The 26,600-nt window shown below is 38.9% G+C and overlaps 1 protein-coding gene across 2 annotated transcripts in view; it reads left to right on the top strand.

Annotated features, from left to right (window-relative positions):
* Window positions 1–26,600, top strand: part of LOC126359790 (scaffold attachment factor B2-like) — a 128,100-nt gene that overhangs the window by 86,412 nt on the left and 15,088 nt on the right. For both annotated transcript variants that reach the window (XM_050007657.1, XM_050007658.1), the window contains exons 12-16: window positions 10,616–10,749; window positions 11,021–11,161; window positions 19,681–19,812; window positions 20,025–20,137; window positions 24,603–24,789. In XM_050007657.1, the coding sequence (XP_049863614.1) occupies window positions 10,616–10,749; window positions 11,021–11,161; window positions 19,681–19,812; window positions 20,025–20,137; window positions 24,603–24,789 (707 nt within the window). The remainder of the gene's footprint in view (window positions 1–10,615; window positions 10,750–11,020; window positions 11,162–19,680; window positions 19,813–20,024; window positions 20,138–24,602; window positions 24,790–26,600) is intronic.

The raw sequence follows: 26,600 nt of genomic DNA, 5'->3' as shown, positions 1-26,600 counted from the left end.
GACGAAAGTGGAATTAAAATTAAAGGTGAAAGGCTATCAATAATAATATTTGCTGATGAGATTTCTATTCTAATTGAAAGTGAAGAATCATTACAGAATCTGCTGGATGGAATGAACAGTCTAATGAATACAAAATATAAGTTGAGAGTAAATTGAAGAAAAAAGAAAGTAATGAAGTAACAGAAATGAGAAAAGCAAGGAACATATCAGAATTGAGATCACTAAATAGATGAATTGGAGAGATCTGCTACCTACGCAGCAGAATAACCCATGGCGGACAGAACAAGGCGGACATAAAAAAGCAGATTGGCACTTGTGAAAAGGACATTCCTGCCGAAGAAAGTCTATTAGTATCAAACGTAGCTCTTAATCTGAGGAAGAAATTTTTGAGAATGTATGTTTGGAGCACAGAATTGTACAGCATTGAGACGTGGACTGAGGGAAAACTGGGATACAAGAGAATCAAAGCATTTGAGTGTGGTGCTGCAGAAGAGTGTCGAAAATTAGGTGGACTGGTAAGGTAAGGACCGAGGTGATTCTCTGCAGAGTCAGTAAGGAAAGGAATATATGTTAAGACATCGGGGATTAGTTTCCATGGTAATAGAGGGAGTTGTAGAGGGTAAAAACTGTAAAGGAAGAAAGAGATTGAAATAATTGAAGATGTATGTTGCAGGTGCTATTCTGAGATGATGAAGTTTGCCCAGGAGAGTAATTGGTGGTGGGTCACATCAAACCAGTCAAGAAACTGATATCTCTCTTTTTAACAGGGGATGTACTGTGCACATCGCCACCCCCCACCACCCACTCCGTCTTCCCCCCCTAGAATATCAGATGATGTATCAATTATTCAAATACAGTCATGATTGTCAAACTATTGGCACAAATTTTAAAATATGTCTCAATTTCTGAAGAGTTAAGATGGCACCCATCAGAACATCTGAAATTAACAATATTGGCCTACAGAATTCATTATGCTACCTAATATCTATATACTTTTAACATTGTGATGATGTTTGTAGAACACAAGTATCTCTTTGCATCCACAATCTTACAGAATTAGCCAACCGCATATTGCTAACTACACTGTGTTCCACATTTTTCTTTCAAAAAACATTTTTAGCATACTATATAGCAGATATGATCCAGATATATAGCGTAATCATAAAGTTTTTACTTGACAACAAAAGTTTATTTCGAAGGAACCGAGCTAGAGACAGCTGTGCAGTTCGATGCAAATGGTAGCTTAACTCAAGAGGTTTTTTTATGGATACATTTCCACAATTCTGTATGGTTTTTCAAAAAGTAGTGTGGCTCATGAAGTTTTATCTGTACACCAATATACATGCTCTGACGGCGTCTTATTTTTCTCTCTTCTCTCTTCCTCAGCCATGGGTAGTCTTTCAAAAAGTTGGTGCTGCATTATGCTTGGGGTTTATTTGTTAGCTAGTTCTTGGATGAAACTGGACAGATGGGACTGTAGAAAGACAGACATAATGACCACCAGATAAAAAAATCACTAGAAGAAACTAAAACAAATTTAATTTTTTCATGAATAATAAGTGCTTAAAAAGCAATTTCCCACTATTGATATTTTTCTGCAATTCACACCATTCCTGTAAAGGGTCAATCTATGTGAAATCAACCAATGGTCTGGTTCTTGACGTGTCAGATTTTGATATTTTTTGTGTATTTGTAGTAGTAGTAGTAGTAGTAGTAGTATGCATGAAAAATTGCAAATTAAAAATATTTTGGACATTTCATTTTTGAAACTTCAAACCTATGCAATTTGTATAATATGAACCTTGAAATCACCATATCTCAAACTATTTGACGTACAGACATCAATTCAAACAATTTTTCATTCATTTTCTGACAAGCTTTGAAAACATGTCCTAATTAACAATCATAATTATGTTCAGTTTTCTCAGATTAAGTTAATTTTTAATTTTTGAAAATTTCAAAATCAGTTTTGTTTGTTTTGAAAGGAAAAAATGTTAATGGAACATTATTTGTTAACAAGAGTGCCAAATTTCATGATCGTGCGTCAGAGGGAGCATATTTTAATAACATTTATTTTGAAACTTCCTGGCAGATTAAGGCTGTGTGCTGAACAGACTTGAACTCGAGACCTTTGCCATTTGCAGGTAAGTACCTGCACTTGCTCATGAAAGGCAAAGGTCCTGAGTTTGAGTCTCTGTTGGGTTCACAGCTTTAACCCAACAGGAAGTTTCGTATCAGAGCACGCTCTGCTGGAGAATGAAAATTTCATTCTCATAACACCCCTCAGGCTGTGACCAAGCTATGTCTCCACAGTATCTTTTCTTCCAGGAGTGCTAGTTTTGCAGGAGAGCTTCTGTGAAGTGTGAAAGGTACGAGGTATTGCCGAAATTACGACTGTGAAGATGGGTTGAGAGCCATACTTGGGTATCTCAGTCAGAACACCACTTGCCCGCAAAAGGCAAAGGCAAATTTATTATTTCCTGTTAGGTAGTAGAAATCCACATATGGTTGGCATTCGTGCCGCCGCCGCCCCCCCCCCCCCCCCCCTCCTATAAAATTTATAACATATTTCCAGTGGAAAGTAGGCCTTCTGTTATTTGAGATTCTCATTGAACTGGGGCTAAAGAATCAAGTTTTTCAATGATTTGCGCTTACTCACACTTTGTATACTAATCAGTCGTCAGCTCCTGATTATGTGAATTCAGCAGTTCGTGAATGTCGTCATCGTCGTCATCCACCTCAAAATTTGTCTGGCAAGATCAACTTTCTCTTCAATCACATTATCAGGTTGCTCAAGATCCCCCTGGGACACAGATATTTCCAGGCACCATGCAATGTTTTTTTTTGTGAAATTTCGTTCGAAGATTGTGCAACAGGTCTCACGGCATCTAAAACACTAAATTGCTTCCAAAAGTCTTTGAGAGTTGGTTTTGTCTCATAGCTTAGTGTAGATGTGCAAACGATCGTGTCTTGCAGTAAGCTGTAAATGTTTTAATGACTCCTTGGTCCATTGGTTCAAGCAAGCGGGTTGTATTCAGTAGCAAAAATACACCTTTCACATGTGGATCAAAATTAAAGTAACAGGACAATGAACTTGGGTGTTGTCGATTAATAGCAACACTTTAAATTGATGTGTTATAATTGGCAATAGCATTAGATTATGGATGTCAAGTGATAACCAGACCAGTTCTCAATAGGATAGCTGTCACCCAAGCTGTAGCATTTGACTTCCAAATCACAGGCAACCTAGCTTTAGATGTAGCTTTTAAGCTTGTGTATTTTCTGAGCAATAAGAGGTTTTAATTTACAATCACCAGCTGCATTCACACCAACCTTCACTGTCAATTGATCTTCGTTGGCATTAAATTTGGAAATGTTTTCTCTTCAGCGTGGTAGAAGTTCTTTTAGGCGTCTTCCTCGAGAGCAGACCAGTTTAAGTATGTTGAATACATTATGTCTGATATAGCCATTTCCTGTCAGTGCCCTGAGTTTGTCTGGTAGTGTGAAAGTCTCTTTAGCAATGCTTGCCACCTCTCCACTTTCTACGGTGTTATGCAAATTATGACAACTTCCGAATCAGGTTCCCAACTGTTACTAGCTTTAAATATTCCTTGTTTGTCCACTTCCTCAGTGTCTTTCGATCTCTTAAAAATCAGCTTAGCTTGAGAGCACACTGTGTTCTGATCAACATGACGATTTTTCACTCTTACATTATCACACTGTAATTGTAACATTGTTTCCATCTGAATGATAGTACCAAGGCATTTACGAACACTACTTGAATTCAAAGATTACGCATGTTTCACGAATTCAGGAATGTTTTCTTTACCTTCTATAAATGTCTTAACTGTCAATTCTATTAGATCAAGCTGCTTTGCCAGTTCACAACTTCTAAATTTTACTTCAAAGTCTTTGATAATATTACCTATACCTTACAGAGCTAATGATTTTCTTTTCTTGTTCGATGCAAATGAATCAGTTCTGCTTTCTTTTGGATGACATTGTGGATAAAACAAATCCATTTGAAACACATCCAGTCTAGTCAGAAGACATGTCAGTGGAGTGAGGGACGAAACCCGTAATTCTAGATTTGCATAAAATGGTGTTGTATAACACACAAATAAAGTGTTTACTTCTTTTTTGGTAGTGCACAAGCAACAAGTCCTGTAAGCTATTCAAAAGCATGCAGCATCGGAAAATCAATAGTCCTTAAAATCGGAAACAGTTTTTGCTTTACCTTTGCTCTAAGAATAAATGCATGATACTTGGAGTCCATGTGCCTGCTATAGCTTTATAAAATCTTTTTGCCAAGATGCTTTCTTGTGCTGCATGCTCATCATTTGTCATTTAGAAGTAACTGATAGCATATATGCTTTACCCCGAACGGTTGGAAGTACGTAAATATTTGATAATACTGTGCTTCCACAACTAATAGGAATGTTAAGAAAACCAGTATGACTTTCATTTTATGTGCATTTATGGAGCCACTGCATGCTCGTGCGACAGTGCCCAACTGAGCCAGTGTCATGATTTAAAAATGCCAAATTTCCCAATAAGGTGCTGAACTGAACAGCACATGTCGGAATATAAGTACAGTATTCCACTTGGCTATGCTTGGTACTTGACCGTATTCCAACATGTGCTTTTCATCATTTTATTAGGTAATAAGCATTTTAAATTGCGACACCAGTACTTTCCTGCCACTTTATCACCTGAGCACATGTGCTTAATGAGTTAATGTATACAGCAGCCTGGTCCAGTTTTCTCTCACAGTGCTTTGGTGATTCATTTATTGAAGTGAATTACTGTCAACAGAAATTTGTTTTGCTACATTATATAAATTAAAAATGCATATTATCCTAACAGTATTTTTGTTATATGCCATAGCTTAGTAGAATTTTAAAAGGATAAAACAGTGTGCTAAATTAATACTCCGTAATTTCATTTCAACAATAGTTTTATGAACCAGCTTGCAAGCATAGTGTAGATTAATTGTTGCCTGTACAAATGGCAGTAAAATAAAATTTATTTTCACATCTTCCCTATAGAATACTGTCATGAAATTTGGCACACATTAAAGCCTAGTTTACACGATGACACTAGGTTGCAGGCAACTATGCTACCGGCCACTGCACATGTGCACGTTTGTGCAACTAGTTGGTGAAACTAAACACTTTCGGCGTGTTCCAACTTCGGCGACACTAGTTGCATGAATTTTGGGGTTGTGTGTGTTCGTAGAGTGTAGACAAACTGAAATATGAACTGGGGGACAGAGAATAATGTTCGCTTTTGGATATCTGTGCTTTGCATAGGTGTTTAAGGCATTTCGGTGATGCTGATTACAAAAATACGCAACATATTGCAGCTCCTGAGACCATCATGTGCGATCAGAACATAGATGGTTTGACAGTGTCTGAGCTGCAGGCCAAAATTTATTCGGTTAGGAGCACATACACAACTGAATTAAGAAAAATACAAGTGAGTAATTCTAGATGTGACAATGCTCTTGTCTACAAGGCTAAAATCCCGTCGTTTGAGGTGGCTGGCTCTTTAAGGAATACTGTTGACAGGAGGGAAGGCTACACAAATTGAGAAACTGCATTCTTTATTCAATATTCATCTATTTAAAACGTAGCAGCAGTATTCCCCATTCACATGTTATTATTTTGAAATATTGCAACTGTACAGATCTATCTTCAAGATAATAGTTTGCAAACCATTCTTTGCTTAATGTGGCCTACTTTGAAATATTATTACTGTTAATGTTAATAATTATTGGTGTTAATGAAAAGTGCCATCACCAACTAAAACCGCATCTTATAATACGCCGAGTGTTCTCGATCGTAATGCATGCAATATAATTAATTAATTTCAGTTCTGGCAACAGTACTCCTTTTCACGTGCTAACTGTACTTAGAAGAAATGTGAACAGTTCTGGTGACATTCTAAGATAACTGAAAGAGCTGCTGGGGTCCTCCATTATAAATTATTTCAGCAAGGATGCTGAGCAACCGAGCTGATGTCTGTTCTTCATCCAGTCATGAATTAAAATACGTTTCTTATTATTTTTCTTATGCAGTGATTCCACGCATCTAAATTTTTCTCCATCTCAACTCGTGTGACATGCAGCTGCCAAAACTTTCATTTCAGACACGACTAGGAGACCCTCAAAATGACGAAACTGAAGTGTATGCTGGTGGCGCCGTGCCTACAGTCAAACATGAAACCATTTGCGTGCAACTCATTTCTTCCAACTAGTGGCACAACACAATGTCGTCGTCTAAACTATGCTTAACAAATAGTGCAAGATTGCCCTGCACTTACTTCAAAATAAAATATTTTTAAATTTTCAAAATTTAAGGAAGTTTTGGTTTGGGAAAATTTACCAATTTAATGAATTTGGTCGAACAGCAATATATTTAAAACCTATAATAAATGGAAGAGAATGGTATAAATTTTAGGTCTTTGAGATATGGATAGCTGTTACTCATCATTTAGCAGATATACTGAGTCGCATCCAAGATTTTCGATTGTTTGTTTCCTATGAGATATGGGCATTTTAATGTTTGAAACGTGGCAAAAATTGCACAATTTTGCAAACTTTTAAAATGAATAACTTGGAAACAAAATCCAAAATTAAAGGTTTTCCAGACATTTCATCTAATGACAAATTACAAAATTCTAAAAAATAAACATTCTCTCTCTCACAAGCGCGCGCGCTCGCACCTACCGCCCCTCATCTCCCGCCTTCTCGCCCGCGCGCCTCTCTCATCTCCCGCCTTCTCGCTCGCGCGCCTCTCTCATCTCCCGCCTTCTCGCCCGCGCGCCTCTCTCATCTCCCGCCTTCTCGCCCGCGCGCCTCTCTCATCTCCCGCCTTCTCGCCCGCGCGCCTCTCTCATCTCCCGCCTTCTCGCCCGCGCGCCTCTCTCATCTCCCGCCTTCTCGCCCGCGCGCCTCTCTCATCTCCCGCCTTCTCGCCCGCGCGCCTCTCTCATCTCCCGCCTTCTCGCCCGCGCGCCTCTCTCATCTCCCGCCTTCTCGCCCGCGCGCCTCTCTCATCTCCCGCCCTCTCGCCCGCGCGCCTCTCTCATCTCCCGCCCTCTCGCCCGCGCGCCTCTCTCATCTCCCGCCCTCTCGCCCGCGCGCCTCTCTCATCTCCCGCCCTCTCGCCCGCGCGCCTCTCTCATCTCCCGCCCTCTCGCCCGCGCGCCTCTCTCATCTCCCGCCCTCTCGCCCGCGCGCCTCTCTCATCTCCCGCCCTCTCGCCCGCGCGCCTCTCTCATCTCCCGCCCTCTCGCCCGCGCGCCTCTCTCATCTCCCGCCCTCTCGCCCGCGCGCCTCTCTCATCTCCCGCCCTCTCGCCCGCGCGCCTCTCTCATCTCCCGCCCTCTCGCCCGCGCGCCTCTCTCATCTCCCGCCCTCTCGCCCGCGCGCCTCTCTCATCTCCCGCCCTCTCGCCCGCGCGCCTCTCTCATCTCCCGCCCTCTCGCCCGCGCGCCTCTCTCATCTCCCGCCCTCTCGCCCGCGCGCCTCTCTCATCTCCCGCCCTCTCGCCCGCGCGCCTCTCTCATCTCCCGCCCTCTCGCCCGCGCGCCTCTCTCATCTCCCGCCCTCTCGCCCGCGCGCCTCTCTCATCTCCCGCCCTCTCGCCCGCGCGCCTCTCTCATCTCCCGCCCGCGCGCCTCTCTCATCTCCCGCCCTCTCGCCTCTCTCATCTCCCGCCCTCTCGCCCGCGCGCCTCTCTCATCTCCCGCCCTCTCGCCCGCGCGCCTCTCTCATCTCCCGCCCTCTCGCCCGCGCGCCTCTCTCATCTCCCGCCCTCTCGCCCGCGCGCCTCTCTCACCTGTGTCCTCGTCTCCCCCCATCCCAACACCCTTCCTCTTCCCCTTAACTGATAACTAAAACATTATAACCCTCGATGTATCGCGCGCGCCCGCGCACACACACACACACACACACACACACACACACACACACACACACACCCGCCAAGATTTCTCAAAGTAATAAATAAAAATCAATACATTGTAATATCGAGCTGCCTGATTATTTGGAATACATCATTTGTCTTATATATATATATATATATATATATATATATATATATATATATATATATATATATATATATATATATATATATATATTGTGTGTGAAGACAATTGTATCACAAGAGCAAAATAAATGTTGAGAAGTCACCATAGTTTAAAATCCATGACTATAACATCAATGAGTGTAAAGAGAGGAGCTTAACGTCTAACTTTTTCGACGTTTTACATCTCTATCACTAAATCAGCACATGATCTGTGGAATCTGCCTGCAGTCATGAAGATCGATTGCTATATGCTTAAACGCTAGTAATGTGATGTCTTCTGACCTGAACTACACATCCAGAGTAAAAGAATCAAAATGAAAGAGACAGAAGACAAATGATGTATTCACAAATAATCAGGCAGCTCGATATTACAATGTATTGATTTTTATTTATTGCTTTGAGAAATCTTGGCGGTTGTACATCTAATGAGACAAAAAAGTCACAGTCCATTTCTCCATTGTCATCACAACCAGATAAACATTATAGTAATGTCCATTGATTTAGGGAATACATCTGTTGAATGTCACATTCAAAACCCACTATTTTCGTGATGGTTATCAAGAATATTCTGAGGCCAAATGTTCTTTCTACTATAATTTTAGTGTAACAAGCAAACCTCAGCCTTTAGGAAGAAGTAAAGATCCAATTTTTACTTTAAATAACTAGCAGTTTTGATATTAATAAACTAATTTCTGTAGAATTAAGTTTCCCCCACCCCCACCTGGTGATAGGGAAACTGCGAAAAGCTACGCTGTGTTGGTTGGGCTATGTGCTTATATTTTAATAAAGCATTTCAATTTCTCCTAAAGCTTTTCTCCAATATCGGCCCATCGATACAGCGAAAAATATATTGATATGACAGAACAAATATCGACATAGAGGCCTATGAAAAGGTTGGCTGCACATTGCCAATATACTGCCGGTTTTAGAGCTGTAAATTTAAGCATTGATTTATTATTAGATATTCTGTATGTCAACAAGCTAGGAGCCTGTTTACATCCTTTAGAGCAAGAATTGAAAGGAAAACAATGCATGATCATGCTTGGCGTAACCTCTTAGATAACAATGGTAACTGCATGTAAATAGCACAATAAAAGGTGTCGGACAGGTCCATCATTTGGTATAGTCGCATTGGATTTGTCCGGAACACTTGATGTCAACGTTCCTGTTTTTTCATATCTGCGAATGTTAGCAATTTAGATTTGTGGTGTCAAAACTGTGTTGCGGTTTCTATTGGTAGCACCAGGCACCAATTAAAATATTTTCCCTCAAACATCTCAGCCCACTGCAAAGACCAATCTTGTCATTCAGATTTCTGTTCATCATTTTCAGCAACTATTTTTGAAAAATGGTGGCACTAGTTGTGTTAAATATTTTATTTTTAATGCAATTCGCATCAGATATCATGTTATTCCACTTGTACAGCCCCCCCCCCCCCCCCCCCATTCTTAGTGCCACCTATACTTGCTTTACACTGTCAAAGAGAGAGACTGGACATGATGAAAGCACAAAAAGTAGGAAGACCCCTTTATGTTCTACTACAATTTCAAAACAATAATATCAAATACTTATTAAAAATAGTGAGAAAAATAGAATATAAAATAAAAATATCTGCATTTAATATTGCCATTTCATTATCAGTGTATCAGTATATGGGGAAAAAATATCGCAGATACATTAGATATATTTTGGAAAAAATATTGATATATTGATGTTTATCAACAGCCCTACTGCTGAAATCTTAAAGCACTATGATTGGAAGGCATGGAAGCAAGTGGTAACTTACGTTGCAGTTCAGTAAAAATGTGGAATTTCACTGATGAATCCTGTAATTTCAAAGGCGAAGGAAATTGTTGGTGTAAATATTTGCCACCCCCCAACCCCCTCTTCCCCCACAAATCCCACACCCTTCTCTCTTTAGTCGCTGTACCACTTTTTTCTTTGTAGCATTGAATCAGAACATGGATGGTTTCTTTTGTGGAATCTTGTAATGTGCTGACTGTTGTCACAGCCTCTGTAACTGTGAAAACAGAATAACAGCACCAGCTATAAGTATTAGTAGGAAGTTTCTGTGTGTGTAATACTGTTTTAATACTTGCGATTTGAGAGCAGGTCTTTCTTTTAGCAGATTATACATAACTCTGGTTGTCAGGATACCTGGATAATATGAGAATTTTTGTGTCACTATATTCAATTAAAAACTAAATACTAATGTTACATTAGAGGTAAGATTGCCCATTTAACAGCAGTCAGATATTAAATTAGCCTATAGAGAATAACACTTATGGCCGTATGTAATTGCCATATAAGCCCAAAATGAATTATGAATTCTTGCATAGTCGTCCCCCCCCCCCCCCTCCCCCCTACTAGTTTAAATTGTGTTTAATATTTGTAAGAGGTGGAGTTATATTTTTGCTCGTAACTGCTTTCAAAAAACCTTGCTAGAATTGATTAGCTTGCAACAGTTCCTCTAATCGTGCGCCTCTAAAAACAACTTAAGGTGATATACATTTGTGTAGGAGGAACGTGAGAGGCAGAGGTTACGGGAACGGGAACGAGAACTGCGAGAGGAAGAACGTCGTCGAACTGAAGAAGCTGCACGGCAGCGTGAGATAGAGAGGCAACAACGGGAGTTGGCAATAAAGCTTGAGAGGTATAAAACACCTTTATAAAACTTAATCATAAAGATTTTTTTTTATTAATAACTGCAGTTACAGTACAGAATATTATTTTATAGGACAAATTTTCAAATCTTCCCAGTGAATTGAATGTTCAAACAAATTTCGCCCTTGTAGCTGGTCGTTGTTTCGTTCATCCCATATTTCGACTGGGCACCTGCCAGTCTTCTACAGGTGATCTGTCAACGACTTTGACCAGCTGCAAGCCTGAATTTGTCGGATTATTATTGTAAGATTGTCTTCCAGGGAGAAGGAGAAGTTGCGTTTGGAATGGGAGCGCGTGGAACGGGAACGTGCTGAAGTACTGCGCTTAGAACGAGAACGTCAGCGTCGTGAACGTGAGAATTTGGAAAGAGAACGGGAGGAGTTACTAAGACAGCAAATAAGGTACTATGCTGTTTTCTTCTGACTCTTTCTTTAATTGGAATTTTCTAGTGATGGAAATCATTAAGTGAATGAATTGTTTCTCCAGAATTATGTACTAGATCTTTCTGCATTTCAGCACATTTGAATAAGATTCTGGTGCACCACAGTATTTAGAACACTACTGCAGCTTATTTATTTGGATTAAGGGCTCTTAGTAAGCTGTTCTGTTGCTACTAGACATTTTTGTTCATTTCTTCTGGATTAAATATTTGTATTAAATAATTTTAAATTGGAACTGCTCTTGACTATATAAAAAAGTTAAATCCTTGATTTTTAAGAACGGAAGCTCAAAAATAGGATTACTATTAAAGGTGTTGGGATCTTTAACTCTTTAGTAGTAGTAGTAGTAGTAGTAGTAGTTGTTGTTGTTGTTGTTGTTGTTGTTGTGGGGGTGGTGGTCTCCAGTCCTGAGACTGGTTTGATGCAGCTCTCCATGCTACTCCTGTGCATCTTCATCTCTCAGTACCTGCTGCAACCTACATCCTTCTGAATCTGCGTAGTGTTTTCATCTCTTGGTCTCCATCTGATTTTTACCCTCCACACTGCTGTCCAGTAGTAAATTGGTGATCCCTTGATGCCTCAGAACATGTCCTACAGACCAATCCCTTCTTCTAGTCAAGTTGTGCCACAAATTTCTCTTCTCCCCAATTCTTTTCAATAACTCGTCATTAGTTGTGTGATCTAACCATCTAATCTTCAGCATTTGTAGCGCCACATTTCAAAAGCTTATATTCTCTTTTTGTCCAAACTGTTTATTGTCCATGTTTCACTCCATACAAATACTTTGGGAAAAGTCTTTCTGACACCTAAATCTATACTCAATTTTAACAAATTTCTCTTCTTCAGAAATGCTTTCCTTACCATTGCCGGTCTGCATTTTATATCCTCTCCACTTCGACCATAATCAGTTATTTTGAATAGCAAAACTCCTTTACTACTTTGTCATTTCCTAATCTAATTCCCCCAGCATCACCTGATTTAATTCGACTACATTCCATTATCCTTGTTCTGTGTTTGTTGATGTTCATCTTATGTCCTCCTTTCAAGACAATGTCCATTCTGTTCAGCTGCTGTTCCAGGTCCTTTGCTGTCTCTGACAGAATTACAATGCCATTGGTGAACCTCAAAGTTTTTATTTCTTCTCCATGGATTGTAATACCTACTCCGAACTTTTCTTTTTGTTTCCTTTACTGCTTCTTCAATATACAGATTGAATAACGTTGGGGAGAGGCTACAACCCTGTCTCACTCCCTTCCCAACCACTGCTTCCCTTTCATGCCCTTCGGGTCTTATAAATGCCATCTGCTTTCTGTAAAAATTGTAAATAGCCTTACACTCCATGTATTTTACTCCTGACGCCTTCAGAATTTGAAAGAGAGTATTCCAGTCAACATTGTCAAAAGCTTTCTCTCTCTAAGTCTACAAATGCTAGAAATGTCGGTTTGCCTTTCCTTAATCTAGCTTCTGAGAAGTCGTCGGGTAAGTATTGCATCATGTGTTCCAACATTTCTATGAAATCCAAACTGATCTTCCTCGAGGTCAGCTTCGACCAGTTTTTCCATTCGACTATAAAGAATTCGTGTCAGTATTTTGCAGCCGTGGCTTATTGAACTGATAGTTCGGTAATTTTCACGTCTGTCAACACCTGCTCTCTTTGGGATTGGAATAATTATTCTTCTTGAAGCCTGGGGGTATTTCGCCTGTCTTATACATCTTGCTCACCAGACGGTAGAGTTTTGTGAGGGCTGGCTCTCCCAAGGCCATCAGTAGTTCTAATGGAATGTTGTCTACTCTCAAGGCCTTGTTTCAACTTAGATCTTTCAGTGCTCTGTCAAACTCTTCGCACAATATCGTATCTCACATTTCGTCTCCACCTACATCCTCTTCCATTTCCATTATACAAGGGGGACCCAAAAGTAATCATAATCGTAATGCTGCACATCATGTACTTGTAGTAGCAGGTTGCGCCTCCAGAGGGTTGTAGTAGGAGCGCTGCTGAGTCATTCTGCCACGCAGCGTCACCCAATAGTGAGAAGTGTGGTTTCTTTGGCAGTTCTTTGAGTGTGCGTACAGTGCAGACGTGACACGAACAAAGTGTGGTTGTGAAGTTTTGTTTCTTGCTTGGCAAGAACGCAGCAGAAACTGTTGCGATGATTCAGACAGCCTACAAAGACCATGCTCTTTGTCAAATGCAGTGTACGAATGGTTTTCTCAATTTAAAAAGGGAGAAATGGTGACTAAAGATCAGCCCCATTCCAGTCGACCTTCGGCTGCTTGAAGCGAAGACAGCTTCGACAAAATCCTTAATCTCATCAGTGAAGATCGACACAGGACAATCGACCAACTCGAGAACTTGTCCAGATTGTCCTGGAGCCCAATTCAGCACATCTTGACAGTCGATTTGGGGCTGCGAAAAGTGGCAGCAAAATTAGTTCCGAAGCTTCTTACCAGAGATCAAAGGGATCGTCGCGTTCAAGCCTGTCTTGAAATGGACGCATTCAAAGATAATCCACATTTTTTTCAACAAAATCATTGCAGGTGATGAGTCATGGTGCTGTGGGTACGATCCAGATACTAAACAGTCATTACAATGAGTCACCTGGCCCACATCAACCAAAAAAAGCTCGACAAGTGAAATCTAATGTTAAAACGATGTTGATCTGTTTTTTAACATAAAAAGGATCGTACACTCTGAATTTGTCCCTGAAAACCAGACGGTAAACCAACAATTTTATTTGGAGGTTATGAAACGGCTTTGCAGAAGTTTGTCGCGAAAACGTCTGGCTTTGTGGGATTCTGGCGTGTGGTTCCTACATCACGACAACGCTTAAAGTATTCGTGCCCTAGACGTCAAGTCTGATTAAAAATACTCTCCTTGCTTCAAACTGTATAGTCATTCCATGTCAGATCAACACACCTATTTTACCTCACCATTTTAGATTTTGCTAAAATTTAGTATACTGGGTGCTGAGACTAAGAACAATTCCAGATTTAAATTTTTTTTATCTCAAACCATTCCTGAAATATGGCTATGTAAACTTTCCAAAAACCAGCCATAAATGTTTGAATGGACTTTTTTTCCTTTCATTGCCCTAGGAGCTGCTCTAATTAAGCTAGAGAACTGGGAAAGGTGTCATTTTGCATGATTTGTCCAGGGATATAACACAAAACATAGCTTCTAATTAATAATCTTTTTCAAAATACTAATTAATATTTTGATTTAATTTTTTTAGGAAAAGTACGTAATTGAAAATTTTCAAAATATTTCAACAATTACTTCATACTGTTGTAAATCACATGGTAAAATATAAATGTGGGATGGTGATGGGTTCATTGTTTTGGGAAGAAGAAAAAAATCCGGACTCTTGTTTTTCACCAACAGCCATAGTTCGACTAAATTGACCTTTAACAAACAGGAATTTCATTAAAATATACTGAAAGGCAACTAAAAAAGTATTAGAAATATCAAAACATCACCTGAATGAAACAAAACTTACCAGCATATTTTATAATTGATTGCTTATTTTAATTTCATACAACTTAAGGAACAGTGTATTACCTGATAAAACAAAAAAAAATTTGAGCATTTAAGTACAAACTGAAATAACGTATGAAAAAGTAAAAGTTTTTACATAATAGTTCTGGTCCATGATATTTGGAATACAACTATTAAAAAAATTAAATACACAATGCGTGTTTTTGAGTAACAGGTATCTATACATAGCTAAATTAACATAATAGGTACCAACAGTAAGTTTGAAACAACTTTTTATTAAGTATACATTAACACTAACCTGAAACAAAAATTAAGTTTTGAGTTGAAAGCAGTTTCCCAATAAACTGTCTTGGAACTTCACAAATTATGTTTTAATAAAGTGGACTGGGCTTGGTTTACATTACTTTCATGAAGAATGCATGTTCTCCTTGTCAGAGTAGATGGATTTACTTTTGTGAGAACATCCACGACTGACACGCACAGGACATCTGCATAGGAGAATGACTTAGCTGGTCCACATGGATGAAGAAAAGTTATTTTCACTTAATAAAGTTCTTTGTTTACACCCCCCCCCCTCCTCTAAAATGTAACCAAGCCACCAGTTTCTGCCATATACAGTGGTGACATAGCCTGATACATGTTGTAACTTTAGTTTGTCAAGTGATGTAGTTACTTCCCCCTCCCAACTCTGTATATCACCTGAAAAGTGTAATGTTGGGAATGAAAGTTTGAAATTGCTGTGTTCCTTTGATTGTCTATGCCTCTTCAAGCCGGCTTCTTAATAATATTTCTGAAGCAGCATAGTCTTTTTGATTGGAATACACAAAATCAACATTTGTGGTATTATCTACTGCCTACGCAAATGAATCTCGTGTGGTTTGAATATTATTTTGGTATGGCCTTTGCAAACTTGCACGAGCTGTCAGTCTCTTAACTGAACCCCCTACTCCATCACGAGGCCCTTTCCCATGTTCTTTGACTGAAAAGTGCCACTCAGCTTTTATGTTGAAGTCTTCCTCAAGGTTCAGGAAGTTTTTCTTATTTTTGTACTGAGAAACGGAACTGTCAGAATATAGTATAAGCTTTTGAAATTTGTTGGATAATAAATAAGCTTCTTTTGAAAGGTGTAAACTGCAACTAGATTGTGCTCAAGGCAAGCTCATATGCTCAATTTTGTCTTACTGTTTGTAATATATACCAAAAGGATAACTCAGCTTCATCCTGTAGAACTAAACTATAATTTTCCAAAAAATCACATATGACAACAAATACAGATCCCTCCATAAGGTTTTCTCTTGTGAAGTTAGGAATGTTCATTGTTGCTTGGCAATGAAGTTATGCTGAATCGAAGTAGACATCTTACTACAAAATAAATGTCTTCTGAACAATTTCCAAATTACAGCTGTCAACTGACATCCACTGTCTGAACTGAATTTGTTCAATTAAGTTTTTATCAAAAGAGTCTTGTAAAATTTTACCTATGACCGTTTCTACTGGGCAATATTCAGTTTTCTATGTTGTAATCCACTGATGATAATCAGTTGCAAAGCATTTTAGCAATGCACTGTGTATAATTGTTTAATTGCTGTTTGTTACTCTATTTAGTTTGGCATTTTCTATCATTGATTTTACGTTTCGGTGAGGGGTGTGTGTGTGTGTGTGTGTGTGTGTGTGTGTGTGTGTGTGTGTGTGTGTGTGTGTGTGTGTGTGTGTGTCACTCCAGGCAGCAAATACACAATGTTCGGTCTCAACTTAGCAAATTTAGAGAAACTTATTTTTATGTTAAGCCCTAACTTCATCATTTTCATGAAATGAATGTACAGTTTTGACAGTTTCTGTTGGTAAACACTTCCTTGGTTTTGGGTTTGGACCTTCCATGAATCCTTTCTCTTTCAAAAATTTTTTGGGCTGCCGAAGAATGTAATTAGGAGCATTAAATTCCCTCATTATTTTTCTGACACTCCACTTTTCAGGTAAACTTGTATGAATCATAAGGTTTTTGCTCTACTTTAGAATTATTAAAGTTTGTTTTGAGATTTTGAAGAACGGATTCATCAGTATCTGGCGATGAAGTTTCAGCAGCAACAAAAAGTTTGTGTCACTAATGAGATTTTTTTCACTTTTGATTTGGCGTAACACCTAGATGTTACTTTTTTACCATCAGTTGGGGTCTCACCTAGCTCTTGAAGTGAGTGTTAAGTGTTTGAACAACCACTGAAGTTGCATTGAAGTCAGGGTCTTGGTCTCGGATGATTCTCTGATCCAGAAGAATCTTCTTAAACACTTTTATCACTGATGTGCTCTGGTTTATTTTTCAATGTGGTTACATCTTTCCTAAATTTATCACAAATTTGTGGAAATAATTTGGGCATCCTTGCTGTGAAATTTCTCTCTAATAAAATGACTGGACTTCTTCAATGGATTACAACACTGCCCTGCACTCTTAAAATAATCACACATTTTTGGCCAGTTTTTGAAAAATTTACATGACCATATATCTGGAATGGTTTGAGGAAAAAAATTGAAATTTGGTATTTTTCTTAGTTTTGGCACACACTATATCAACTATCAGCAAAATCTAAGAGGGTGAGGTCAAATTTTTATTTAAAGTGTGTTGATTTGACAGGAAGTGACCCATTCAGGTAAGTTAGTATTGCCAACATATTATTCCCTGACGCTTTTGCAAAACCAATTGTACCAAAAATGACATGTTTTGGGGCAATCTTACACTGTTGTATATGTGCAAGAAGAAATATGAAAATCATTAAAACTGCATGTTTGTTTCACAAATTCATATTTGAGTACAGTACTTACTGCATTTGCTTTCATCAAGCAGTCCAGTTCAAGATATGTGATGTCATGCAATCATCACTGTCATCACCTGTGATAGATGGAAGGATTTAAATGATACTGCAGAGGTGTTATGACATCCTCTCGGTAATCACATTCATTAACTTTGCCAAGTTTCAGCAAAATTACTATTTTTTAACCTAAGCTAGATCTTGGTTATGCTACAGATCAGTCTGTCACCATAAGCATCATTCACTAAGTTGTAATTATTTTATTCTATATATAACTTTGAAGTAAAATATTTTCAGTGTTCTGTTGTGTTAAGACTTCCTTTGCATGCTGTGTGGTTCTTCAGTGCCTACACGACCAAGGAACAGATGCCATTCATGAACAGAGAATTCAGATTATTAATTTATTCTGCATGTAATATCAAATAGTATGAGCAATGTATAACTTTGTTGCTGAAGTTGCTGTGTCAGTTGCTAACAGTAGATTTGAATGTAGAAATACATACAGGTACAACAAATTTATAAATCTGTCACTCTTCAGTACAGTGTCCATCCAGATTATGTCAAGTCCTGGCCATTATGAGAATCTGAAAATGTTAGTCAAGTGGCAGACTCAAAATTAGGTCAAGGCATGAATGTTCAAACTTGAGTGCACCTGCCACTGGCACTCTGGGAAGGGATGCTTCCATCTGTTAGTAGCATCACAGTCGTTCATGGCAGTGTCCTTGTGTTGCAGTGACTATAGAAAATGCGGCAGCATAACTGACAGCATGCTTATTTGAAAGTGTGGCGGATACCACATGTTGTGCCACTAGAAAATCATTTTAATGCTGTTGTATCCTGCGCTCTGATAGGCTGATGGGAGGAAGCTGAGCTGGCACAATGTTGATGTAAGCGTTCATGAAGCTTAAATTCCCATTGTGGTGCTCTTCATAATTAAACAGGTGTATTAGGAAAATATGCAGTTTAATTGATGCACTGCATTAAAGATCTCTTGAAAACACATTATTTTTGTTAAAATTTGTTCTGCAAATCTATTAGAAAATGTGATATTGGCAGATAAAACTGTTCCCTCTGTTCCATGTTAAGCGTTTGAAGATTGATTCATTATTTTGAGAAAAGGAAATGTTGTGTGTTGAAACCAGCAAGCTTCTAAAACAAGTAAGACAAATAATTCAGTCAGAAGTGAAGTAAACTTTGAAATGCAATGGATTGCACATTCAAACGAGGCTAACAACTCTTGCGCCTACAGACCCATTGAAGTTTGTGTTTTCAGTCCAAGGTTTTAGTTGCAACCACAGGATGATAACATGGCAGAGTGTCTGGATGTATGGCTTGAAAGTCATGTCTCAGCTTCGTAGATATTGCAAAGGACAGCTGGATTGGGATGTGGTAGGAGTGGATTGTAAGGGCAGATGAGTTGTGAAATGAAAGAAAATGTTTGAATGTTTGGTGATTATTGCAGTTAAGGGTTACAAAGGATCCTCCATGCAGAATCCCACACCAATCCATCTTCCATTGCCCCCCCCCTCCCCCCACCTCCCTGTTCACCACCCCCCTCCCTGCCTTCCTAGTTTGGCTGCTCTGAGATATCATCCTTGGTTACTGGACTCGTTACCAGTAATTTTAGCAGACAATGCCTCATCAACTGATTTGGTTTTAGGTTTTATATGTGAGGGTGGGTTTCATCATTTGATCTAAGTTTGTGTGTCCCTGAGTGTCCTCCACCCTAGTGCTTTTAGGGTAGAGACTTTAATCTGTTGCAGAGTGGCTCACTTATCCTTCTATTTTTGTGGTCAGCCAACCAAGGTAATCTGCTCTCCTGTTTTAATCTCTTCTACCTGTTTTTTGTGTCTCTGTTTTTCTTGTCCTATTTTGTTCCTGGTAGTGGTCATTGTTTTTCTGTGGTTCTTGTGGATTTTTCTTCCACTCGGCATTGTGCCGTATTTCTAGTTTGTTTTATTCTTTCCCTTGTGGAATTGATGCAATAGGAACAACGGACCGATGACCAAGCAGTTTGGTCCCTTACACCACCACCCCTCCCTTTTTAAACCAACCAATCTACCTCCCCACATCCCTGCTCATGGCGGTGTGCCTTATGTATATAAACCCACTGTACTTTCTGGTGTCCAGTGAATCCACTCGAACTATTGTTAACTAAAGTGGATTTAAATGTTACTGTGTAGATTGGAAGAAGCAAGACGCAGTGCTAAACGTCCAGCAGATGATCGGAGGGATGCATATCCAGATGAAAGAAAGAGAGTTGCTACTGAACGTCACTTTGACACTCCATCTGGACGCTATGAAGATACTTCAAGGTTTGTGTGTATATTTGGTTTATATTTAGCCAATCATATTACCTGGTTTGTCAATAATGCATGACATGCAAAGTGGCCACTTTTTTCTTCCAAAATGTTCATTGTTTAATATTGAGATATGAGCTGTCTCATGTTTGATCTTAGTATTTGGAATTATTTTGGCATGCACATACTAATCACAGTAAAAATCTGTAATTTATTTCATGCTGTAGGTTTGAAAGACCTGCAAACTACAGAATACGTGAGGATCGCCGCCCAGAATCAGATCGGCCAAAAGCAGATGTGCGCCATAATGTGCGTGAACGTTATTCTGAATCGGGGAAACGTAAGTATGTCCCAGAATTAAGGTTGTCACAAAATCAAATAATTTCAATATACCTTAATCTTTCCTAGACAGTTTTACTGCTCCAAATGTGAGGCTTTTCATTTCCAACATTGCTTCATTCCGTACTGTACATTTGATTGTACACCTCCATTTTCCCCAGATATAATCAGGCATGATTCAGTAAGATAAATGCAAGCTGGGAGTCAGTGCTCACCAACAGACTTTACCACAGTGAGTTATATGCTGTAGCTTTTCTCGAGACATTCCAGTTGATAAAAATTCTTTTTGACAACATTATGAAAAGGATAGTGGCTCCTCACTATATAACGGGGATGTAGAGTTGCAAATAGGCACAACAAAAGACACTCAAACAAGTAAGCTTTCAAGCAAAAAGGACTTTGTGTCAGATTTAGACACAAACTGCACATGCGCACAAAACCGTAGTCTGGCCTCGGCAGGCAGAGCTGGTGTGTGCGTGCGCACGTGCCTCTAATTCAGATGAAGGCCTTTTTTCTGAAAGCTTACTTGTTCGACAGGGTTTTTATTGTGCCTGTTTGCAACTCAGTGACCCCACAATATGGTGATTAGCAACTATTCTTTCCATAATATTGCCATTATTCCGTCCTGGAAGGATTTTCCACAGTTTGATTTTGCCTAACTCTTTTTCTTTGTTATTTAGTTTCAGATACAGTCTAAACATTAAGAAAAATTTCTGCAAGATTTTCCATGTACAAAAGTGATAGTATTGCTGAGTATTTTATACTTAAAATGAAGTAAAAGGTTCATTGTAAAATGTGCACCAGAAAATAAAATAAGTATGAAATCATTCTGTTGAACGATAGTTGAGTTAAGGATTTTTTAATAGACAGAAGTTGTAACGCAGTTTTGTTTGTATGTCAGTATGAATTAAGTTATTTCCATAACAAAATTCCCATAATGTGGCAAAGAACTAATAAGAATTTGGTTCTTTTGCAAGTTGTTGTGCCACCCCAACTCAAACAATATATATAAACAAAGATTCCAAGACTAACCAAGCGGGAAAGCGCCGGTAGATAGGCACAATAAATAAACACACACACACACACACACACACACACACACACACACACACAGAATTTCTAGCTTTCGCAACCGGCGGTTGCTTCTTCAGGAAAGAGGGAAAGACGAAAGGATAAGGGTTTTAAGGGAGAGGGTAAGGAGTCATTCCAATCCCGGGAGCAGAAAGACTTCCCTTAGGGGGAAAAAAGGACAGGTGCACACACACACACACACACACACACACACACACACACAAGCAGACATTTTCTTGCTATGTTGATCCTGTGCAAAGGTTAGGTAGTTGTGTTGTCTCCAAAACACGTTAAAGGGTGGGGGAGTTCAGGAAAATTTCGGAAAAAAAAAAATTTTATCGGGAAAAGAAATTTTTTTTTCGAAAAAAGTTTCGAAAAATTTTTTTTGAAATAAAAAATTCGTGTAAATGTATTCAAAGGACTGGTTATTTACTGGCAGGTTATGAAAATGAGGCTAACAATTGTTTGATGAAGAAATAACGTTTAAACCTGTGGGAAGCTGCTAAAAAATGATCGGTTATGTGGGAAAAACGGGAATGGAAATAAAACGAAAGTTGTTGGAAATACCTGAGATGGTTGTTTAATGGGTGAAAGGAACTGAAGCTGTGAAATAGTATTCACTAGTTTACACGAAATCTTTGTAAACTTGGAACAGTGGATTTTATAGCAGCGGTTATGTTGAAAGCGTTAAAAATTTTTAGGTTATGGTTTGGAAGTAAATTACGTGTTATTGAGTATAATTAGGCAGGATAAAATGTATGGTAGATTACGGAAAAAGGGAAGATGAATACAAAGTGAAACTACTTGTACAAACAAAAAAAGAGTAAGTAAGATGATAGAGAAGATTTCGAAATGCAACAGAGACAATAACAAACGTAATAGTTGGGTTCAAATTAATGATGATCTAAATAAAATAGAAAGAAATTTCCACATGGGAAAAATATATTAAAAACAAAGATTCCAAGACTTACCAAGCGGGAAAGCGCCGGTAGATAGGCACAATAAATAAAACACACAAACACACACAGAGAATTTCTAGCTTTCGCAAACGGCGGTTGCTTCTTCAGGAAAGAGGGAAAGACGAAAGGATAAGGGTTTTAAGGGAGAGGGTAAGGAGTCATTCCAATCCCGGGAGCAGAAAGACTTCCCTTAGGGGGAAAAAAAGGACAGGTGTACACTCGTGCGCGCGCACACACACATCCATCAGCACATATACAGACACAAGCAGACAATGTGTGTGTGTGTGTGTGTGTGTGTGTGTGTGTGTGTGTGTGTGTGCGCACCTGTCCTTTTTTTCCCCCTAAGGGAAGTCTTTCTGCTCCCGGGATTGGAATGACTTACCCTCTCCCTTAAGACCCTTATCCTTTCGTCTTTCCCTCTCCTTCCCTCTTTCCTGAAGAAGCAACCGCCATTTGCGAAAGCTAAAAATTCTGTGTATGTGTTTGTGTGTTTTATTTATTGTGCCTATCTACTGGCGCTTTCCCGCTTGGTAAGTCTTGGAATCTTTGTTTAAACTGTTTTTCAGTCTTCGTATGTGTAACTAATGGTTTCGACTAAGAGTGCCCATTTTTCCATATCTTTTTATAGTTCAGTAGTATTTAAAAAGAGCCAACTGTCTCGTGGCAATTCTCTTTAGTTCTAGCAAGAAAGCATCTAGGCCAGGAGGGGCTGAGACTTAACAGTTTTCATTATTTCCTGTATTTCTGTTGCATCACAATTCAGATGTGGAGATGCCTTCACACCTGTTTTGATGCAGTTCACATCTAAATTGTTTTGTTTCTGTATGACAAGATGTACAAATGTACAGTGTTGTCACACAGCTTGTCTGAAGAAGTGGCTTTAATGATTGGAGAGCTTTTTGATTGAAATGTTTGCTTTTGGTAAAATGGTAGTTTTTATGTGAAGTGGTCTTTGCTTGTTTTTTTCTTTTGGCTATGCTTAAGTTTTCAACAAATAATTGTTTCTGTCGAGTGAGCATTCATAACCATTTGATATATACTTGACACTGCTGCAAATAGAACTGACCAGATACTTAGCATCAAAGTAGAACTGAAGATAACTGTATTTGCACAAAGGGGAAGATGTTCATTGTGGTCAAAATATGTAGACAGGTTTTGTTTGCTGTTCCTATTGGGGTGAGTAATTACTCTACAAACTTGCTGTTGGTCATTGAACTGGCCCTCTGAATACCAGAGGAGATGGATGGTACAGAGAAGCAAGCTGTGCCTCTTGCTGGGCAACCAGTCTACACTCATGCTCAGAGTTTCTGCAAAAGCAGAACAGACATGCAGTCATAAAGATCACTTCTTGTTACATAAGGATCGTAGTTGAACTGTCACAGATCGGGATAACTCTCTTCACTCATTATGAAATAAGAAACAACACACAGCATTCAGTGGCAACACCCTACAATTGCTTGCTGAGGTTAGCAGTGTCATAAATTAGGTAGTGTAGGCCCAACGTTACTGGTATTTCATACAGTGACAGTTAAAAATACCTATCACATTATGGTACACGACGTGACAGTAACATTGAACTTCAGCTACCGGCAGATGTACAGGTTGGTTTTAGTCTAAGATGCTGGGTCCCATGGTTAAGCCCTACGTAGCATTACGTGGCACAAATCATTCAACCACCCATAGTTGACATGGCACACATTCTCACATACATATTATTTCCAAATTAGACTTCACCAGAAGATGTGCCATACGAGTAACTAAAAACTGGTTACATTTTTTTTACATTTATATGCTGAAAATAAAACTATTTCAAACTACTGCTGATGTAATAGTTCAGTTAATTTTACGTTTTGGGGCAACATTCCCATTTATCACAAATGTTAATTTTTCTCTTACATATACATATTAAGAGGGTGATGTGGCTGGCTGAAGTTCGTATCGCTTTTAGTTCTCATTTTACAGTTTTCAACATTCCCACTCAAAATGTAAAGTGGTAGATGTGGTTGTGGGATAGTGAGTAAGATTTTCTGCTGTGGTACATTAGTTACTCAGGTCAATATCTAGATTTTTAAGATCATTGTTGAGCTGGTCCCTATAGATCTTCAGAGATGGAGCACCATGACGCCTGTGTTTGTGCTCACTTCAAAATGCAAAATTTGTCAAGCAAGTCTGTAGTTTATCTGCTGGAGCTTACCAATCCATCTCAGTTGGTGACTAATTGGGGGACTTCTTTACTGTTTTTCACCTTCTGAGGAACAGTAAGTTGATATAAAGTCATCACATTTTATGTTCATTATGTATCTAAACTGAAAATATCAGAGATAGCTAATGTGAAGATTATTTCTGCACACGTTAGGGCCTCCAGACAGTTTTACATATGCCCAGTGTACTGTTTAATCACTGTATTTTCATTTCATTGTTGTCGTGAAATAACAGATACGAGATATGCAGATCGCTCAGGCGATATGTGGCATTCTGGTACCAGTACACCTACTGTAAAGCAGTTACTTCCAATGGATGGAGGAAGTGGGATGCATGGGCGGGACACATGGCAAGGATCTGGTGATAGAAAGGGAGATGCTGGACCATCATGGCGTACTGTGGATATGCCTAGATCGGAGAGGTTGGTATTGAAATAAACTGATTTAGGCCTAATGTAACTGTGTACTTGAAACATTATAATACAGGAAATTGGTGACGTAAGAGAATCTGGTAACATGTGTTTCCTTATAATGAAGAAAATATTTAGTTTTAAATTCTTTTTTTTTCCATTGATTCAGTACCTCCATGTTTATTTTGTGTGTGTGTGTGTGTGTGTGTGTGTGTGTGTGTGTGTGTGTGTGTGTGTGTCCAGAAAACTCATACACTGTGACCACATTTAAATTTTTTTCTTTCAGCAATCCTATTAGGTGACATGCAGTCTGTTCCAAACCCTGTCTGTTTCACAACCCATGTCATGTGGATGAACCTCCTCCAGTACCAGCTCCTCTGAATTACATGACTAGGAATTGTCCTTACAATACATCCTGCGATGCCTCCAAATCCTCCTGGGCTTTAGTCTCCTGTAGCAACTGTTCAAATGGTCCAAATGGCTCTGAGCACTATGGGACTTAACATCTGAGGTCATCAGTCCCGTAGAACTTAAAACTTCTTAAACCTAACTAAGCTAAGGACATCACATACATCCATGCCAGAGGCGGGATTCGAACCTGCGACCGTAGTAGCCACTGTTTGACACATGCTACCACCACTTTTCCCTTATGTGCCCCACTTCATTTGTTCTATTCTCCTTCTATGTTATCTCCCTGTCTCAGTTCACTGCTCCATGTCATTATGTGTCACATGTAACTTATCTGCATGTACCAGAATAAACACGCCAGTACCAAATCCCTATCCTGTTGCCTCTCGCCCAGTTATTTGTCGTCATTCTTCCCAACCACATGTGCACGCATTACATTTGTGGAACATATGTTAGTTTGATGTTCTATGGATTATTTGTACAATTAATGATAATGATATGGAATGAGTCATTTTACATTCATTGTGTACGTTCGTATGTAAATATGGCTACATGCTGACCATTTAAAAGGTATTCTCTTTTCCGTTTTCGTTCTTTTTAAAAAATAATTTGAGTAAGTGATCAAAAATTTTGATGGCAGCATTGTGCACTTTTTTTTTTTTTTTTTTTTTTTTTTTTTTTTTTTTTTTTTTTTTTTTGCCTAAAGTCAACTTTAACGTGGAGTAACAAATGTAATTTTTTGTTCTGGTATTGTAATTATGTGCTTCACAATTCCTTTTAAACTGTAGTGGGTCATTTACAACCAGTTTCACGAGAGAATGCATACATGGTGAAGCAGTATTCTGAAAGCCTAGCTCCTTTGACAGGTGTATATAAGAGGACCACATTATTCTTATTGTATGTTTTTGAGCTATGAGAACTTTTTCATAAAGATGAGTCACCTCAGAACATTACCATATTTACTTGTTTATAAGATGAAGTTGTCCCAAATTCGTCATTCAAAAATATGGGGTCATCATATATTTGCAGTTTAAACTATTGCTGCTGAAGTAAACACTTTTACATTGTACGATAGATTAATGTAAGGGTAACTTCAGAGTTTTATTACAATTGAACAGATGTGTAGTAAATGTATAGAACACATATTGACATACAGTTATAGTGCTTTTTAAGTAAAGGTAATATTTGAAGGTGAAAATCTTGTCCTTTAAGAACCATTTTTTGGTTTTGAACCAAATTCAATCTTTAATTCGGTTATGAGAAAGTGATTTGTAAAATGGGTTGCAAATGATAAATTCAGCCACTGTCCACAAATTACAATACTGGGGAGAAATGGTACCAGCATTACTCAGCTTAGAACAAGATGGATAAATTTAGATGAAACAAGAGAGAGAATTAAACCAGAGGTAAATGTC

Source organism: Schistocerca gregaria, chromosome 1 (assembly GCF_023897955.1).
Source record: "Schistocerca gregaria isolate iqSchGreg1 chromosome 1, iqSchGreg1.2, whole genome shotgun sequence".
NCBI classification, from domain to species: domain Eukaryota; kingdom Metazoa; phylum Arthropoda; class Insecta; order Orthoptera; family Acrididae; genus Schistocerca; species Schistocerca gregaria.
Note: the sequence above shows the minus strand (reverse complement) of the source record. Positions and strands in the feature narration are given on the sequence as shown.